This window comes from Vulpes vulpes, chromosome 4 (assembly GCF_048418805.1).
Source record: "Vulpes vulpes isolate BD-2025 chromosome 4, VulVul3, whole genome shotgun sequence".
Taxonomy (NCBI): domain Eukaryota; kingdom Metazoa; phylum Chordata; class Mammalia; order Carnivora; family Canidae; genus Vulpes; species Vulpes vulpes.
Window position 1 is genome coordinate 118,779,542 of NC_132783.1, and position 19,326 is coordinate 118,798,867.

At 46.3% G+C, this 19,326-nt stretch overlaps 1 protein-coding gene across 2 annotated transcripts in view; it reads right to left on the bottom strand.

The window, feature by feature from the left end:
* ADRB2 (adrenoceptor beta 2) overlaps positions 1-19,291 on the bottom strand; it is a 55,430-nt gene extending 36,139 nt beyond the window's left edge. Inside the window, exons 1-2 of one of the 2 annotated variants that reach the window (XM_072756919.1) lie at positions 17,209-19,288; positions 15,100-15,757 (exon numbers count right to left, since the gene is read on the bottom strand). In XM_072756919.1, coding sequence (XP_072613020.1) covers positions 17,839-19,086 — 1,248 coding nt within the window. In that variant the 5' untranslated portion in view covers positions 19,087-19,288 and the 3' untranslated portion in view covers positions 15,100-15,757; positions 17,209-17,838. Of the gene's footprint in view, positions 1-15,099; positions 15,758-17,208 lie in introns of those variants that run through there. The other variant, XM_072756920.1, reaches the window with a different exon arrangement.
* Between the last annotated feature and the right edge of the window lie 35 nt (positions 19,292-19,326).

Here is a 19,326-nt window from a genome sequence, read left to right on the forward strand (position 1 = left end):
TATCTTTCGAACAGGAAGTCATTGAAACACAACCCTGTACTAAACACAAGTCTTTGACTTAATAACTAGATCATCAACTAAGTCAATCCCCACTGAAGGAGGTGATGGGAAAACATACAAAATAAAGGCTTGATCTGTTGACATTTCCTGGAAAGAAAGTAATGTCTTCCACCCAGCTACTCAAAGTAAGAAATAGTTACTGCAAGTACCTTAAAAGCCAAGTTCTACTAGAATAGTTTGGAGAGGGGCATCTGGGTGGCTCAGTTGGTTAAGCCTCTGCCTTCTGCTCAAGTCATGATCCTAGGGTCCTGGATTGAGCCCCAGTAGGGCTTCCTGTTCAGTGGGGAGCCTGGTTTTCCCTCTCCCTCTGCACCTCCCCCAGCTCATGCTTTCTCTGTTTTTCTCTCTCTCAAATAAATAAAATCTTTTTTAAAAAAATAGAATGGTTTGGAGGGAAAGTAGATCACTTAGGGAAAAAAAAAATTGTCAGTGTCCAGAATTAGAGAAATGCTTTATAATTTTGATATATTCGTATGTAATCTATGCAGCATTTAAAATATTATTTTAAAAGATAATTCCATAGCATGTAGAAACACAACATAATGAGAGAAAAAAGCAGGATACAAACCACAATTTAGCATAATCTTATTTCCTATTAGATATTATACTATATATCCTACATGTACCTAGGGAGAAGAAAAGATCTGAAAAAAAGAAATACTCCAAAATATTAACAGACGTAATATCCAGAAGGAGGAAGTATGAGTGGTTTTTATTGGTTTCTTTATACTATTTTCCATCTTCAAATTTCCTTCAATATGCATTCATTTGTTTGTTTGGTTAGTCATTTAGCAAATATTTATTATGTACCAACTGTGAGCCACTGTGTTGTAGACACTAGAGTTAGAGGTGAACCCCAGCCCTCCTGCAGTTTACCCTCTAGTGAGTGGACACAGATAATAAAGAAGAAACCCAAATGAATCAGCAAGATGGTGCAGATGGTGGTCTGGCCTGCGAATGCACCAAGGGATGGTAAAGAGAAGGAGAGTGAGTGGGGCCGTGTGTCTACGTTGCACCCAAACCACACAGCTCCCTGGCCCCAGGAAGATGTCTGGCTTCTTCAGTAGCTGCATTGGGGCCACAGAAAACTTTCACATGGGGAGTGACAACATCCCATCCCCCTCGGAAGGATGACTCTGGCTGCAGAGTGGAGAGGGGCCCCTGGTAGTAGAGGCAGAGTAGAAACCCGGTGACCTGGTAAGAGACATGGTCTCTCATAATTTGCCAATTCTGGGGATCCCTGGGTGGCTCAGTGGTTTAGTGCCTGCCTTCAGCCCAGGGCGTGATCCTGGAGACCCGGGATCAAGTCCCACATCGGGCTCCCTGTGTGGGGCCTGCTTTTCCCTCTGCCTGTGTCTCTGCCTCTTTCTCTCTCTCTCTCTCCCTGTGTGTCTCTCATGAATAAATACATCTTTGAAAAAAATAATAATTTGCCAATTCTATGACATCCATTTCCACAAGAGAAATGAAGCAGTTGGGCCAGGCCAGTGATTTCTAAGACCATTTCCAGTACTTAAAAAAGAAAACCATTATTATTTTTGAATATCTATTCCCTTTTTGGAAGGCACATAAGCTTAAACACATGGCCCGAGTCCTGCTCCCCTCTCTATTCCCACTGTACCCCTTGGCCCGTCCCAGTTCCCAGAGAAGGAGTGCAAGTCAGGGGGGCTGTACGTGCAGATGAGTCATTCATCTTCGGGGTGCTTCCTTGTGAACTCGCTCTGCTGAGGTCTTTATCCTGAAGGTAATAGGGAGCCATGGAAGGCTTTACAGCAAAAGTTGACTTCTGTGTTTTAGAAAGTGCTGTGTCTTGGGCAGTAATGAAGGGAAGTCTGGAGGGTACATACTGTTTTCCTAGAGAGTGCCCTGGGGCTATGATAATCGAGAGAGCCCATCTGTGAAAAGAGGGGACACTCTGCACAAAAACACCTCTCTGAGGGTGGGGGGGGGCAAACACTGGGAGGTGAGAAAGTGTGAGACTCCACCTATTTATTACTGGGGGAAACGAGGCACAAAGAGACAAAGTGAGTCATGTGCCAAGGATTTCTGACTTCAGGGCCTCCTCTTGACTAATGTGAAAAGCAGACTCCACTTAGTGTGTCATCCAGCGGGGAGGAGGGAGTCTGCTTGTGCCAGAATGGAAGGGAGTGTCAGGGTGGGCGGGGCGGGGAAGGGGGAGACCAGCATCCTGGGCAGAAAAGGAGACCAGTGCTCTGGTACCTTCATGTAGACACTCCCATAATCCAAGAAATGCTAAAATTGGCTGAAGAGCTTGTGTTATGAAACCAGAGCAGATGAAACAAAAGAAAGAAGCAGAACTTGAGTCATCCCGATGAGAATCCTTGCGGAGAGCGTGCAAAGCCAAGCGAAAATAGATCAGAGACGCTTTCCCAGGAGACACAGAGCTTGGAGACCCTGGAGCCAATTGTCTCACGTGAAAGATGGGGGAGGCCAAGGTGGGGGCGGAAGGGAGTGTCACACCCTGGAGATGGGGAACAGGCTCTGCCAGCAGAGTCAGGACTGGGACTCGAACCCAGCTCTCCCCATTGGGAGGTCACCCCTTCACAACTAATTCTGGGTGCAACTCTTTCTTTGCCAAACTTAGAGACAGGCACAAGAGCAGGGGGCAATTAAAGTGACTTCAAATCGCGTTGCCGTGTACACACATGTACACACACATTGCTTTAGTTGGGCAAGGTCTTTCTTTCATTAGGGACCAGGGACCATTACTTACACATCTGCATCCATCGCCCCCAGCTCAAAGGCACAGCTCACGGAACCTAGAGAAATCTCAGTCCAACCTCTTTATTTTACAGATGAGGACCAGAGTTCAGCACGGAAAAGGAAGCAGAGTCACTTAAACCAATCTGCCCCCGAATCCAATGCCTTTCCTAGCCCTGGCCCAAGACCCGCAGGAAGGAAAACTGTGATGTTTAATACACATGCATAACTTTCCGTTCTCAAGCACAAGTTTTGAAAAGGTGTTAGAGCTTTAGACAAGAGCTAGATTAGATTTTGGCTGGGGCCTGAAATCTTGGCACACCGATCGTTGAAGTTCTACAGAAATCTTTTAACTTCTCTGAAAGTCTTTACCACAACGGTAGCAATTCCAGTCACACATTAAATAAACATTTACTTAATGTCCACTTTGTATTGGCACTCTGCTGGCTTTTTGGAATGTACTCTTTTTTTTTTTTTAATAATTAATTTATTTTTCATTGGTGTTCAATTTGCCTGGAATGTACTCTTAATCTCTTTTAATTTTCATGATATTGTGATGCAGTTATCATCATTCTTGTTTTTTTTTTTTTTTTTTTTTTTCACAGAGGGAAATACAAGTTGGAGAAGCCAAACAATTTTCTCCAGGTCATAGACTCAGGAAGAGGCGGGGTTGGGATTTGACCCTCTACTGATTTTTGTTATGTGGAGCACCTCAGGTATGTGGTGGTCTCTACCACACTGTGGACACCCACCCGGGGGAAGCTCACCGGTCCTGGGGGAGCATAGGGCCAAGTTTCTCCATACCCCATCCTCTTCCGAGGCACTAAGCTCAGATGTAAGCCTTAGTTTACTCTTGAAATCTGTAAGTCACTCCCAGAGGCTCAGGGTGGGGTTCCAAAGAGCCAAGACCCCAGGTAGGCTAGGCTATGAAGAGGCTCAGATCAGACCAAAGATCGTTAGCTTGAGAGGACTAATATTCTTGAGAGGTTTGGCCCAGAGATGGGAAGGGAACTCAGTAACAATGTATTCAAGAGGGATAGACTCAGACTGCAGAAAGGATATAGAACACGGGACATAATTTGAAAGTCTGTTTGCTGGTAGAGACCTCTCTGTGTTTTATGTGAATACACCCTTCCTAGCAGATGCAGAGAATTTCCCGCACAAAACAAGAATTTCCTACAGTGTCCCTGATAGCATTTCATTTTTGCCTTAAGGTCTCCAAACGGGGAGCTCTTTACCTTTCAGACTATTATAATTGTTAGAAAGTTCTAGTCTTTATACCAGGGCAGCAATCTGTCTCCCAGATGCATCCGTGCATTGGGTACAGCTCGGCCCTTTGGTTTACAAAGACTAAATCTGTTTCCTCCCTACCCGGGAGCACTCTGGATATTTGAAAAGAACTTTCATTTTTTTATGCCACTGTCCCCCAAGGTGTGCTGGGCAGAGTAGTCAGTTTGCACAATGTTAATAGCTGTCCTCTATAAAGCAAACATATCAAAACAAACAGACAAAAGACCACAAATGGCATTCTGTAGGCATGCTAAGCTAAACCAGGTCAACCAGGTCTGTTTCCTGCAAGTCTACTCAGAACGTTTACCATGTTTCTGTATAGTGTGAGCTCCAAAACGGGAAGACTGGCCATGTAATGTTTCCCCAACTTTTGACCTCAAAAGATTTTTTTTTCCCTCCCAGTGTACCTTTTACTATTTTCCGTATATGCCTTTAGGGAAAATGTTTGGAAAATGCTTCCTTACAAAAATCTAGGTTCTTACTACCATTGTCTCCAAGCTAAAAAGTCAGGTTCCTCTTAAGTTTCCTTTTGAGACACATTATTGAGATTTCTTCACTATCTTTGCTCTAGCGTAGGGCTGTTGGATTAAAATACAGGAAGCCTAGTTAAGTTTGAATTTCTGATAAAAAATATATTTTTTTGGTATAAGTATGTTCCACGCAGTATTTGGGACATATTTATATGAAGAAAAGAATGTGTTGGTGATCCGAAATTAAAATTTAACTGAATGTCTTATGTTTTTACTTGCTAAATCTGGCAAGCCTGGAAGGGCCCCAAATGTCCCCCTTCCCTTGAAAAATGTGGCCTCAGAATTTGGCACGGTACTCGAGAGATGTACCAAGACAGAGATCATTGATAACTTTGGAAGCCACTGTCAACTATGCTTTTCCCTGAGGTGCATTTGTTTATTTATTTACTTAAGGTTTATTTATTTGAGATGGGGGGTGGGGGGTGTGTAGAGAGAGTGTGCAGGTGGAAGGGCAAAGGGAGAGAGAGTCCTAAGCAGACTCCACACAGAGCACAGAGCTGATGCAGAGCTCTATCTCATGACTTTGAGATCACCACCTGAGCTGAAACCAAGAGTCAGATGCTTAACCCACTGCCCCACCCAGGTGTCCCTCCCTGAGATGTTTTTATTTAAAAAAATTTTTTTAAGGATTTTATTTATTTATTAATAAGAAATACAGAGGTGCAGAGACATAGGCAGAGGAAGAGGCAGGCTCTCTGTGGGAAACTTGATGCAGGACTCAATCCTAGGACCTTGGGACCATGACCTGAGCCAAAGGCAGATGCTCAACCACTGAGTCACCCAGGTGCCCCCCTGAGATGTTTTTAAAGGGAAGACATTAATACTTTTATGGATGGGTAGGAGTCAGTCTGAGGTTGACAGATCCTTCAGCAAATTTCTTAGTCCTAGCTAGCAAAATCGTGAAGCCAATTGCCCATCTCTCACCCCTTTTCATCAATATATTTAAGTTTCTCTGGTGTGCATATTAAGGAATGTGATCCACCAATGATTTATAATTCCCTTTTCATTGTCTGTCTTCTCCATTAGACTGTAAGAAACTAAAACACGGGGACCAGCCAGCCACACCTATCTTGGTCATAGTTAGGTGACCAAGATAGCTAGATAGACCCTTGTAGCTAATACAGGCTCTGGCATTTATAAGTGTTCAAACATCTTTTCAAGGAATGAATGAATGAATGAATGAATGAATGAATCAATCAATCAATCAATCAAATGTTGTTTGGAGAGCTAAGTAAATCAGATAAGCTGACACTCTGAGAGGAAGCAATTGCCAACAGGGAGGTTTCTCATGGTTGGGATGTGGCCACTATCTCAAGCTTTCCCAGACCCATTAAATACCTTTCACCTGTGCTGAAGGCGATTCTGTTGGAAGTGTGTGCAAAACAAGAACATCTAATTGCTCTGACTAAAATAAGACATTTATGCCAAATACAAGCTGTTTTCAAGAAGCTGAAATACTTCCTGGAGCCTGCAATTTTTACCAAGGTGTGGAACTTGGCCCTTAGAAGCAGGTTGCGCTGTGCCCAGTGGGTGTGGGATTGGGGCAAATCATACCAGGTCTTCCCACAGTAACATCCTGATGCAAGAGGAATTGGGAAAAATGAACAAGCAAGGCCTCAGTAGAGCCCTGAGCTCCAGCTGGACAGGTATGTTATCCGGTAACTCTCACTTGGGGAAAGTGCATCTGGTGACTGGCATGAGGAACCCAAAAGGCTTGGAGCTTCTGCCCTAAGCCACAGTTGACAGAGCTGAGCGTGGTCTCCTCCCAGCATGAGCTCACCCTAGCCTGGGGCTTGTCAATATGGAAAGCATCCCGGGGACTGTCTCTGGAGCAGGCAGTCACTTATCTGCAGCTTTGCAGCTGTGGCTTCGGTGCTGGGGAGTGTTAGCACTGAATTTATAAGATAAAATGCAGCCGAAAGCAGGGAAGAACAGTGAGAGGAGCCTGAGTGAGTCCTAGGAGGGCAGTTGAGCGCAGGACAACCTGTGTTATTTCCTGACCAACTATGAAGACCTAAGTTCAAGTCCCAACCCTGCCATGTGGTAGCTCCATGCCCTTAGGCAAATCTTTTAATCTCAGTGTTTCTTTGTTTTTTTTTTTTTTTAAGATCTATTTATTTATTTGAGAGAGAGAGAGAGAGAGAGCAAGTGGGGTAGAAGCTGAGGAAGAAAAACAAGCAGACTCAACTGAGTTCGGAGCACGAAGCAGGCCTTGATCCCATGACCCTGGGATCACGACCTGAGCCAAAATCAAAAACAGGACACTTAACTGACAGAGCCACCTGGATGCTTCTAACCTTGGTCTTCTTATCTGTGAAATGGGAACGAGCATGCTGACCTCAGAGTTGTAAGGATCAGATAAGATGGCAGATATAAAAGCTCTTTGTAAACTGCCAAGTGCTAGATCAATATGAAGGATTGTTATGACACAGTGTCCCCTTGAGCACAGTGCTATGGTCTGCAGCACTTGATGGATCTAGTAGCTCACTGCCAGGATAGCATAAAAGAGCTGGGAGAAAAGAAGGATGTTCCTTACACAGCCTGAAGCAAAATAAGAAGAGCTTCAAGTTACATTACATAATTCTTTTTAATTATAGAAGAAAGCATTTCTAAGCACACACTGGAAAACAAAAAATCTCAGTGGGTAGGAGTCTTTAAAATATCAAAAAAAAAAAAAATCACTTGGGTCCATCTTTATGGCCTTAGAACGTAAGGCTCTAGGTGAGCCTTTCATTCGGCATGAATGTTCCTACTGATTTCCCTGGAGTCTGTCACTGGCTCAGGTTAAGGCCCTGGAGGGCTTGCTGGTAAACAGGAGCAAAATACACACAAATGTAGTTCCAGTTCTTCGGAAGGAAGAGAATGCGGACTGTTGTGGCTGATAAATTTCTTGCTACCTTCTCTGTGGAGAGATGTGACACCCACCAGAGCAAGATTTGTTGATGTGTAAATATGTGCGTACACGCGTTCACTGTGCCAGGGCAGTGGGGCCACGGTGGGACATCTTGCCCTGAAAGGCTTTCCTGCCGGGCTTTGTCTGTTTCCTCCTCCAGTGTCACATTTCGTGCAGTGAGTGGTTCCTTATGGAATGCACTGCGTGGAGTCCCCCCACAGTCCCCACCAGGACCTGCAGACCTCTGGCTTCCCATCATTACATTTACTTCTTGATACCACCAACTTTGTGCAAAGGGTGCTCTGGGCTTGGTGCTGGGCAGAGGCTCTGCTTACAAATCTGAGAGGGCACAAGGCAATCTTTATGCAACCTGACCTGCCCATCCTCCCCTCCTTGCCCAGGCCAAGAATAGTCAATGATCATGTTCTGGAAGAAACCCCACCTTGTCATGGTGTGCTCTGAGCCAAGAGGAGTGGGAGCGGAGCAGGAGGTGAAGGCAGGAGGCCAAGCCTAAGAGCCCGAAGCTCCAAAGTTAGAGGGTTTGGATCAGGTCTGATACATCACTAACCTAGCCCCCACCCCAAACACTGGCTTAAGCCTGATGATACTCAGCGAAGAGTATATTTCCACACCTCTGATGCTTGCTGGGTTTCAATACCATGCACATAAATACATGAGTGTGTTCAGAGAGGCTGTGTTTTTAAATGAATATTTACATGTAAACGTGCGTTTCTAAGAAAACAACACCCAACTGTCTGTGCGAACCCTTGTGTGCACCTTTATCTACGTGAGAGTGCTTTTGTAGAGTAGATACAAATCTGATCCCTACTGTAAACATCAGTGGCTTCTAAAAGCCCTTGGGATAAAGACCCAAATCTTTAATGTGGCCTAAAATTCCCTTCACATGTGGCATCTGTCTGCCTCTTGCGGGCTTACCCCATACCCTGCTTCATTCTCCCTCTCTGCACACCAACTAAACTGACCTTTGCTCGGTTGTCTCATGCACCAGGTTTCCTCTTACTCCAGGACATTTGCACAAGCTTTTCTACCTGAGTGGCATGCTCTTATCTCCTTTCTTTTTCAAGAGATTATCTAGCTATCCTTCAGCTCCTAGTTGAAACCTCACTTCTTTGTGGGGTTGTGAGCCTTTACCGAACTCTCAGAATTAGTCAGATTCCCTCAAAACACCACAAATCTCTTCTGTAGCACTAACGACAGTTGCAACTTGGCACGCATTTTTTAAAATGAGTTCTCTCTCATCACATACAAACTCCATAAGGGCACAGATGAACTGTTTTTATTCACTCACTGTGCTTCAACACCTAACAGTTCTTGGCACTTAATAGGAATTTAGTACGCATGCTTTATTTTTTTTTAATTTTTAATTTTTAATTTTTTTAAATTTTTTTAAATTAATTTTTATTGGTGTTCAATTTACCAACATACAGAAAAACTTATGCTGAGTGAAATAAGTCAATCGGAGAAGGACAAACAGTGTATGTTCTCATTAATTTGGGGAATATAAATAATAGTCAAAGGGAATATAAAGGAAGGGAAAAGTACGCATGCTTTAAATCAAGGACATATAGACTCACCAAGGAAAAGGGGTCTGCACACGGACTTGTGCCTATGTAGGTAGCAGTGGGACCATGATTACAAGACGTGGCATGTTTGCTCACACAAAAGTATGCTTAGGAATCTCTATGTGTGTATTTCTCTAAGGTTTAGGTCTGAGTCTATGTGGCCATATAGCTATGTGGAAATGCGCTTGTGTGGATTTATGTTGATATAGGTGTAGGCATCAACATAAAATTCTGTGTGTGTGTGTGTTTATTTGGGTGTGTGCAGCTGTGTGTAGAGGTGTACGGGTCAATATGTATGAATCATACTCTTCTCTGTAGTGGGTGGGACCCCCATCAGGTTTCTAAGTAGGAGGGTTTATGTACATTGGGCAAATAGATTCATATAGACTTTAATATAGTGATTTAACCAAGGTTTGGTGTCAGGGAGGAAGGGGCACTGGAGTAGTAGTCTATCACTGCAGCAAAATCCCTTGTCTTCCTGTGCTGCTACCTCCCGGTCTATTGAAGAGGGGTTGGGACTAGGCATTTTATTGTCAGTCAGAGTAATTCTTTATCACATACAAATTGTTTTCATCTACATTGTTTTATTTGGCAACACAGGAAAATCAGGATTCGATTTATTTGTTTATTTATTTGATAGGATGATTTTTTTGTGTGTGAACGTATGCAACTGTACAGGATCATTTCTTTTGTATGCCTACATTTTGTGTTCTTCAGTGGAAAGGACAGGGAAGGGAAGACAGTGCTAGCATTAGGTCCCCGAATTGCCTCAGAGCACCTGCGTCACAGTCCTCTGGGAGTCGTCGTGGCAAAATGCAGATTGCTGGCTCCCAACCAGAGTCCTGTCAGATCAGAGTCTCAGAGACGGAGGTCATGAATGTGCATTTTCTCAGAAATTCCCCCAAATCATTTTTGGGACCCACCGCAGTAAAATAAAATAGCGCCAAGAAACTCCTACCTATACTGACATCACTAACCCTTCCACGATCCTATAGAAAGAGATTTCTAAGGCTGGCCACCTGAGGCCCTTGAGGCTGGCCCTCAGTTCTGTTAGGTTGAGGAGGCCAGGTGATTATTTGGAATCACAGAGACACAGAAGTGAAACAAGAAAGAAATCTGAATGTTTTGAGCAGAACAGGCTTAGAGTTGGCAATGCATCTCCGCACTGTGGGCACTTCTCAACCAAATCGAAAACAATGAAAACCCACCAACAGATTATCAGGGTTGTCTGCAGTATTTAAGACTATCTAATAGGATTTTTATAAATAAAGAGGAACACTAGACGGTAGAACAGAGGCAGAATGGGTCCAATGAAGAAAACTCTCCAGACAAAGGCAGTTACAGTTGAAAGAAGGCAAGAGTTCCCTAGGACTCTAATTTTGCTTTGTCATGAGTATTGCTGTTGTGATTTTAAACACTGTTTTCTCTTCCTGAAGAAGTGAATATATTTAGAAACCCCAGTCTTCCCCTCTCAGCACTGGAAAAATAATAATAAAACAAGCCAGGAGAGATGGTCCTCTCCTGGTGCCTGGGCTACCTTGTCACCGACCCCACCTGTTAGAGCCTGGGCTTTCTTAGTACACTTAGGAAGTAATGGGCTTGCTCACCGCCCATGCCATCTGGATATTCTCTAAGGTGAAGCCTCAGATACGAGTACAGACCTGGGCAGATAAATGGGAAAAGCACCCCAAAGCCAGATGTCACGGGCTTCCTGCCATGACAGTCAGGATTTGACTCAGCGCAAACCAATGTGCTGGTACCAGGCGGCCCACCTCTGCTTCCTACCTGGTGGGGGAAGCTCAGAAACACTGCCTGAATGATGGTGAAAGACAGGGTGCTGCCCGCCTTCAGGGCAATCTGGTGTCCTCGTTCATACTTAGCCACAGCCTACCCTCGATGGCAGGGGTTTGCCTCTCAGTTGCAAGGCTCAGAAATTAATCAGGCCTCATGAAAGAATCTCTGGAGAATAAAACAAAGCATGCCCATTAAAAATGCCTTCTCAGGACACCTGGGTGGCTCAGTGGTTGAGCATCTGCCTTTGGCTGAGGTCGTGATCCTGGATCCTGGGTTGGAGTTCCCACATCAGGGTCCCCTTAGGGAGCCTGCTTCTCCCTCTGCCTATGTCTCTGCCTCTCTCTCTGTGCCTCTCATGAATAAATAAATAAAATCTTTTAAAAAATGAAATAAAAATAAAAATGCCTTCTCATCATCTTCTTTTTCTCTTAACTGACCCCACAAGGGGGGAAGACGGCATATCCTAGCAGTGAAGCACATGGGCTCTGTTTCACTCCAGTGGACTGTGTCATTGTTGGCAACTTAGTTAACCCCTTCAAGTCTCAGCTTCCCTATTTATAAAATGGGTAGAAACACAATTGTACCCATTCTGTAGGGTTAGGGTAAGCACTAAATGAGATCACTCGCAAAAACCACCAAGCATGATACCAAGTTCATAGTATCCCTCTGGAGTTCAGAGTCATTATTCTCCCAAGAGGTGCTCTGTGGATAGAAATCTGCTGTTATACTTTTCATATAGTAGGTATTGGTCACTATGTAACTTGGATGGACTTATTTTAACATAAATCAACTGGCTGGGTTGGAGGCATTTAACGATGCAGCAAGAACCTCACCCGAGGAGCTTAGTGATTATGCTCTGAAAGCAACTAGACCCCATTTGCAGAAAGCATGCTTTCAAAGAGACAAGTATGGCAACACCTTTTTGTCAACTAGCAAGGAAGAGAGGGGACATTCTGTATAAATGACATAATTTATCTCCGTAAACTTATTCATCAGAATGTGATCCTTGGGGATCAAGGGAACTTTAGAATGTTAGAAACACTTGGGGGAACTTGCTAGAATGCAGATTCTTGGGCCCCTGCTCAGATTTCCCAATCCAGATGCTCTGGGAGTGATGGTCCTCTGTACCCCCAAAGTTTGAAAACTGCTGGCCGCTTCTATTGTCAGGCCAATTATGACACCTGGATTATATTATATATAAAAGATATTCAAGGAGGCATTTGCAAAATTATTATCAGTGGGATCAAAGTTGTATTCATAATCTAATTCATTTTCGTTTAAAAATATACCCATGCGCATTGCATCGCCATGCTCAGGACAAAGACTGGAAGCATATACAACACATATAACAATGGCTCTCTCGAGGTGCTAATGTTATGTGTGATTTATCTCATTTTGTGATTTCATATATTTTTAAATGTTCTACAAAGAGCATCTATTACCCTTCTAATGAGAAAAAAATAAAATGTGCTTTTGAAATAAAAGCATTGCGGCCAGATGTGCCGCATCAAATACTTCCTGAAATCTTACAGAATTCTGGAAAAAGGAAACACAAGATTCATGGAAACCAAACTATCTCTCATCACAGATGATGAAAACAGGTCTAGAGAAGGAGAGTGACCTGTCCGAGGTGGCCCTACTGGTTAGTGGCTGGGCTGTGAGAGACCCCAGGTCTCTAGGCTCTTGGACCAGAGGGCTTTGAAGTGCTCCGTGCTTTCCAGGGACCTGCCTCCCTTTCTTCCTGCCCTGTGAGGGTGACGGAAAAACTACAGGAAGTGCACTGATTCTGAGGGTGGAGAAGTATGTAATAGCCTTTGCAGAGAGGACTTTGCAGCTCTCATTATTCTCTCTCTGGGAGTTAGTAGGTCATTTGCAAAAGGCATGGGAAGAGCAGCTGATGAAAAGGTCTAATAGTTTGGAAAACTGCTTAACCTTATTTCTCTATTTCTGGATTTCCCCCCATGGCCAAGGACTGTTGAGATCCTGATTTCCCCCGGAGGTTTCCTGTTTAGGAATGCAGTGAAACCTCTGAAATCCAGAGGAATTGGGGAGAAGGCCAGCTGGAATTAGGGAACGGTCTGAATACTTTTTAAGAACATTCAGGTCTATTGTTTTCAAGGACATGGAGGCACAGATTTGGAAGGAGCTTAGTCCAGCTCCTGCTCTGCGCAGGAACCCTTTGTACTTCACACCACACAGAGCTTTATTTGGGCTTCTCCGAATGCTTCCAATGACAGGAAGCTCACTATTCTGATAGATAACCCACTTCACTTTTAAAGTCTTTTTTTCACCTGAGCGGGGAATCGACCTTCCTCTGAGCTTCTCTGCTTGCCTTTCGGTATTCATGTAAAATTGATATGCTCCTTTTCCCCAGATGGTCCTTAAATATTTGAAGGCAGGTATCATGCATCAAATGGGTCTTCACAACATTCTCCTCTGCCAGCTGGCCACCCCCAAGATACTCAGTCATTATTTATATGACAAATGTCATCAATTCTAATTAGAATTACAAACTAGTGTCTCTACTTAGCTTCTAAATTAATGGTTATACAAATTCATACCTGAGCAGAGCTTAGAGACCACCTGCACTGGCCTCGTGATTTTACAGACGAGCAAGATGAGGTCCACTGAGGAGAACTGCCTGACCCAACATGAGAGAGAGAGAGAAAGAGAGAGAGAGTGGAGACCTGGAACCTAATGGCGTGAATTCCCAGTGCCGGCCTCTTTCACCCTGCCTCCTATTATTCATAAGATACCAGTATTTCTTGAGCCCTTGAGAGTGCTTGGGAAGTTTGTTCTCTTAGGTATTTCAAAAATGCCTCCTTCAAATGATATTTGCACTGTCAATGAAGGAGGGATTAGAGCAGGGCGGAACTTATTGGACATTAGGCTGTCCGTGCAGTCTCGTTCCAAGTGCATCCATGGCTCTCTGCTGTCCAAAGACTATCTCCCTTGCCCTAGAATGCGGTAGCTCCAAATGGATGGTGCACCTCCAGGGCCGCCTAGCCCTGCCTCACTTCCCATCGGGTCTAGGTTCCCGCTCCATTTCAGAGACCTTCCCAACTTCAGAACCAAAAATGATTTCCCAGGATGTGAGGCAGGCTGCATTTCCGCTCTAGCCCATGCTTGTTTTCAAGTGTGAAATCCTCTTTTCACCTTTGCCCAATTCTCTATGAAAAGACAAAGCAAAGGCTCAGAGAAACAAACTAGACACTTGGGTGATTGGTTTCCTGTCCCAGTCCCCAGCAACCCTGCAGTCACATGCTTCGAAGGGCACATTCCTCCCTGCCCCAGCCCATAGCAGCCTCCCTCTTCTCTCACCGAGGTATTGCGTTTCCAGTTCTTATGCCCGTTCTGGCATGGATTATGAGCTGCCTTGTGCTGCTTCCTGGTCTGCATGGGTTTGGACCCACGGAGACCTGGGTTCCAGTCCTGACTCTGCAGCTAGCTGGTTTGTGAGGCTTTGGAAAGTTACTTAATCTTTCAAAGCCTCTGTTGTCACGTCTGTTAAGTGAGGACAATTATATTGCCTACATCATAAGGCTATCAAGATGATGTAATGCCTAAAAAGGTGTCTAGAACTGTCTGGATCATTTAGTAAGATTCCAGAAAAGGGATCTGTTTAGTATTATTAATCTTATGCTATAGAAGTGTATACTCTTCTCATGCTGCACACAGTAGGGGCTGCATAAATGGCCCTGATCGATCCAGCCTGAGTTTCTTTTGGTAGTAGTTTCATCAGAAATATTCTAAGCATTGCTTGTCAACAGTCCCCACTTCCCAGCTCCTTTTTCCCCAGGTTCCTTCCCCCCAAGAGTGACCTCAGTGGGGAGGCCCACCCTGGCCTGCCACTTTGCACACCTGTCAGCTTGCATCTCAGGATAAGGTTCTCACTTGACAGACTCCGAGAACTTGCTGTCCAGGCAAAGAAAACTTTAGGATGATGAATCCAACACAAACCTTATGTAACCAACCTGTCAGCAAACAGAGGGACACTGACAAACGCCTGCCCGCCTCCCCCCACTCAAAGCGGAAAACAAAAGATGACAGAAGGCAAGGGATTGAGCAGTACGTAAAATGCTGTTTTGTCAAGACCCTTAAAACTCATCGAAGTTTTTATATTTAAAGGATTCCTAAAGGAACACGAATATGGCTAAACGTCCTTGTACCCAAATTTTAAGTGAAATTATATTAGATGCTTCTCTAACCAAAAGAATATAGATACAACTTTTTTTGTTGTTGTTGTTAATCACGTTTATTGTCCACAGGACTTACAACGGTGACAGAAAAGTTTACATTTTTTCTCCTTGAAATTTCTACCTGGAGTGGCTTATAATTCCTGGTTGGGTTGAGGAAGCACGCATCTCTTCCCCGCTCCTCCCTGCCACCCCCTCCCCCACCTCCCCAGCGCTGAGGATATCCTAGTAGACTCTTGCTGAGTAAAAGAACACTTCTTTCTCTTATCCCTATTGTGGTTATTTGGTCATCGCCTGAATTCTGCGCTAAGGACCTGAGAGCAGTAACACCCACTGAAATGAGTTTGTTCTGTGACAGCCCCAGGGAAAGAAAGCTGCCACCATCGAGGGCGAGGACAGAAGTCAATGGCCATGCAGTGGAGGGAAGACATCTGTTCCAGGAATAACAGCTGACAGCTGGGTTCTACGGCTGCAGCCCCGTCTCTGACATCCTTGGCTTCTTACCTTGGGCAGGTCATTCCCCCTCAAAGATTTTTTGTCTCTTTGGATGCCAAATGCTTTCTATGGGCTCTTTCAAGTCCAAGATCCTGTGAGGCCACCAGGAGGGTGAAGACTGGCTGGAGAAGCTGCCCGCACCTCTGGGTGTGGGGCCCAGAGCAGGAGGAGAATGTGAGAAGAGGCAGCAAAGCCCTTGGAGAAAAAGTAAAAGTGCTGAAGGGCACACACACACTCTCCAATTTGCCACGGCACGTCCTGAAAACTCGGGCACCTAGCTTTCTCCCGAGAGCTGCGTGTGCACCCGGACACCCATCACTGCGCTGACAGGAAGCAGAGGAAGCCAAAGCTTCTCTGGTTGGGGACCTTGGCTGGGACAGAAGGGAAGAGAGAAGTGGAGTCGGCTTCGTGAGCGGGTGAAATGGCAATGAACCTGCAGGCTGATCCTCTCCAGGCTGGCGTTGCCAAGGAGGACGGTCCACTCGGTCAAACCTGGGCCAAGCTCTGGCTCAGACACACGGGCAAAAATAGAAAGGGGGTGGGAGAAGAAATGTGTTTACTTTTGTGATTTTCCCTCATGTGCCTCTTAACGGTACTAGAATCTCTCCACACAAAAAGGCAGTAGACTCACAGGCCTCGCCTCCATGGATAAACCCTACCAAACAATGCACATCCCCACAAATACAGTCAGTGTCGGGGCGGCTGGAAGGTGAGTTGGGAAGGCAGCATGGCAGGGTGGAGGGGTGGAGGGAAGAGCGCCGGCCCGGGGTCCGTCACTAACCCAGTGAACCACGGAAAATCCCTCTCGGATGCTCTGCAAAATCAAGTGGCTGCCCTGTTTAGATTTTGGAACCTTGGATCTGTGGTTCTCAACCAGGGGTGATTTCACCCCTCACGGAGTATTTGGCAAGGTCTGGAGACAGTTTCGGTTGTCACAGTTCAGGGGGTGCTGCTGGCATCTGATGGGTAGAGGCCAGAGATGCTGTTGAACATCTGACCATGCACAGGACAGGCCCCCGCCCAGAAAATTACCTGGCCCGAGATGTTAACAGTGCCAAGGCTGAGAAGCCTGGCTTTATATCGAAGTGAGGAAGAGAGACAGAAGGAGGAGGAAGGTTTACAATCTCGTTTTGAGGTCATGAGGTATTTATTCATCGGTTAAGTGTTTTCCAGCTTTCTCCCTACGACCAATGCCCTTTTCGGTTTCCCTTGGAATGACAAGGGCTCTGTCTGGGTAGCTTGTGCATGAGAGCTTCTTCCTTTATCCTTAAAATGCCAAACCTGACACAGTACGAAGATCTCCACTATATATAGATCTGCAGCCAATATATGACATAAGCAGCTGTTAAACAAGTAGGACTAGAAGGTGAGCGGTGGGGGCGCGTGGAGGGACAAAGCAGATGCCTGTAACTCCGTTTCTGTGAGTCAGTGTTTCTGATGTAACAACACAGAATCATCACCATAGGACCAGCGAGACAAGCTATGCTGACGGCAGGCACAACTGCTCTGAGGCACTGGCATTGAGAGAGATACAGGTTCGCAGCAGCAGATTCAAAGGCAAAGGAAAGGGTTAAGCAATCAGTGCGTGCCATTCCTGTATCATTCCATATTAAGTCCCTGGGCAGTTATTTATTACAAATAGTTACCTGCGGTTTCCAGTGGGGGGAGGCGACCACACTCCAGTCAAGGGGTTTTGGAGAAACAGGTGCAATGAAGTCATGGTCAAACAATTTATTTACTGTAAACTTTAGACTTTGCTCAGGAACACAACTGAAGCTGCCCCTCACATCCCTGCCTACAACAACACCCTGTTTGAGCAAATAAGAGGGGCCAGCAGAGTCCGTGTTCACAGCTGAAAGGTCCGAGATACTCAAGATCCTCCAGTGCAAGGGTGCAGGAAGAAAAGACTCCTTCACATACAGATGACCAGCAGCAATATATATTACCCCTAATACTTGATCAATGAGGTAGATCCACGGAAAAGTCATCAAAACATAGCAGCCCCAGGTCCTCTGGGACCAAAGCCCTTCAGACACAAACTTACACGTTCCATGCAAAAAAAGGAACTGAACTGTACAACAAACAATCACTCGGATATGCTTTCTCTTATTTTACAGCTTAAAAAAATAATAATAAAAAAAAAAAAGGCAGAAGGCCGTCCTTCCTCCTGCACATCTCTATACAATGTTATTCTAAATTTATTACACTCAAGTTAAATAGTCTGTATAGTGTTTCGTTGCGGGGAGGGGGGGTTCATAAAGAGTAGAAAAGCTGCATTACAGCAGTGAGTCGTTTGTACTACAATTCCTCCCTTGCGAATCAACGCTATCGCTAGGCACAGTACCTTGACGGTCTTCCGTGCCTGGGGGGTCCTCACACAGCAGTTCGCTGTCTTTCTCCTGCCCCAGGTGACATCCACTGTGCTCCCCAGCATAGTCGCTTCTGCTGTTACTGTTGTTGGAGTAGCCATTCCCATAGGCCTTCAGAGAAGACCTGCGCAGGCACAGAAGCTCCTGGAAGGCAATCCTGAAGTCAGGGCTCCGGCAGTAGATAAGGGGATTGAAAGCAGAGTTGACATAGCCCACCCAGTTTAGGAGGATGTAAACTTCCTTAGGGATGAGGTTATCCTGGATCACATGCACTATGTTGACGATGAAGAAGGGCAGCCAGCACAGGGTGAAAGTGCCCATGATGATGCCCAGAGTTTTGAGGGCCTTGTGTTCCTTCAAGCAGAACTTGGAGGACCTCCGATGTCCGTGCCCGCTCCGCCCATCCTGCTCCACTTGGCTGAGGTTTTGGGCATGGAAGCGGCCCTCCGATCTGTCGATCTTCTGCAGCTGCCTTTGGGCCACCTGGAAGACCCTGGAGTAGACGAAGACCATGACCACCAGGGGCAGGTAGAAGGACACGATGGAGGAGGCGATGGCATAGGCTTGGTTCGTGAAGAAGTCACAGCACGTCTCCTTGGCGTAGCAGTTGATGGCTTCCTGGTGGGTGGCCCGGTACCAGTGCATCTGGATGGGCAAGAAGGAGGTAAGGCCTGACACGATCCACACCATCAAGATGACCACGCGGGCCTTATTCTTGGTCAGCAGGCTCTGGTACTTGAAGGGCGAGGTGATAGCGAAGTAGCGGTCCACCGCGATCACGCACAGGGTCTCGATGCTGGCCGTGACGCACAGCACGTCGATGGAAGTCCAAAACTCGCACCAGAAGTTGCCGAAGGTCCACATCTTCATGAGGATGTGGCTGGCCCCGAAGGGCACCACCGCCAGGCCCATGACCAGGTCAGCACAGGCCAGGGAGGTGATGAAGTAGTTGGTGACCGTCTGCAGGCGCTCGAACCTGGCGATGGCCGTGATGACCAGCACGTTCCCGAACACGATGGCCAGGACGATGAGCGACATGACGATGCCCATGCCCACCACCCACGCCTCGTCCCGCTCCTGCGGGTCTCCCTGCTCCGGCGCGTGGCTCCCGTTGGGCGCCAGCAAGAAGACGCTGCGGTTGGCGGGCTGGCCCATGGCGCGCGGGCCGGCGGGGGGGGGGGGGAGCGCGCGGGCGCCTCAGCGGGCGGACCTCGGGGGCGGCGCCGCGGGCAGCGAGCGGGCGCCGGGAAGCCGCATCCAGCTCGCGGGGTGCAGTGCGCTCGCCGCGGCGGCCCCCGCAGCCTGCGCCCCAGAAGCCGCCCCGCGCCGCGCGCCGCCCGTTATGTGCACCGGCCCCGGGAGCTGCCCCGCGTGACGTGCGCCAACTTTCCGCCA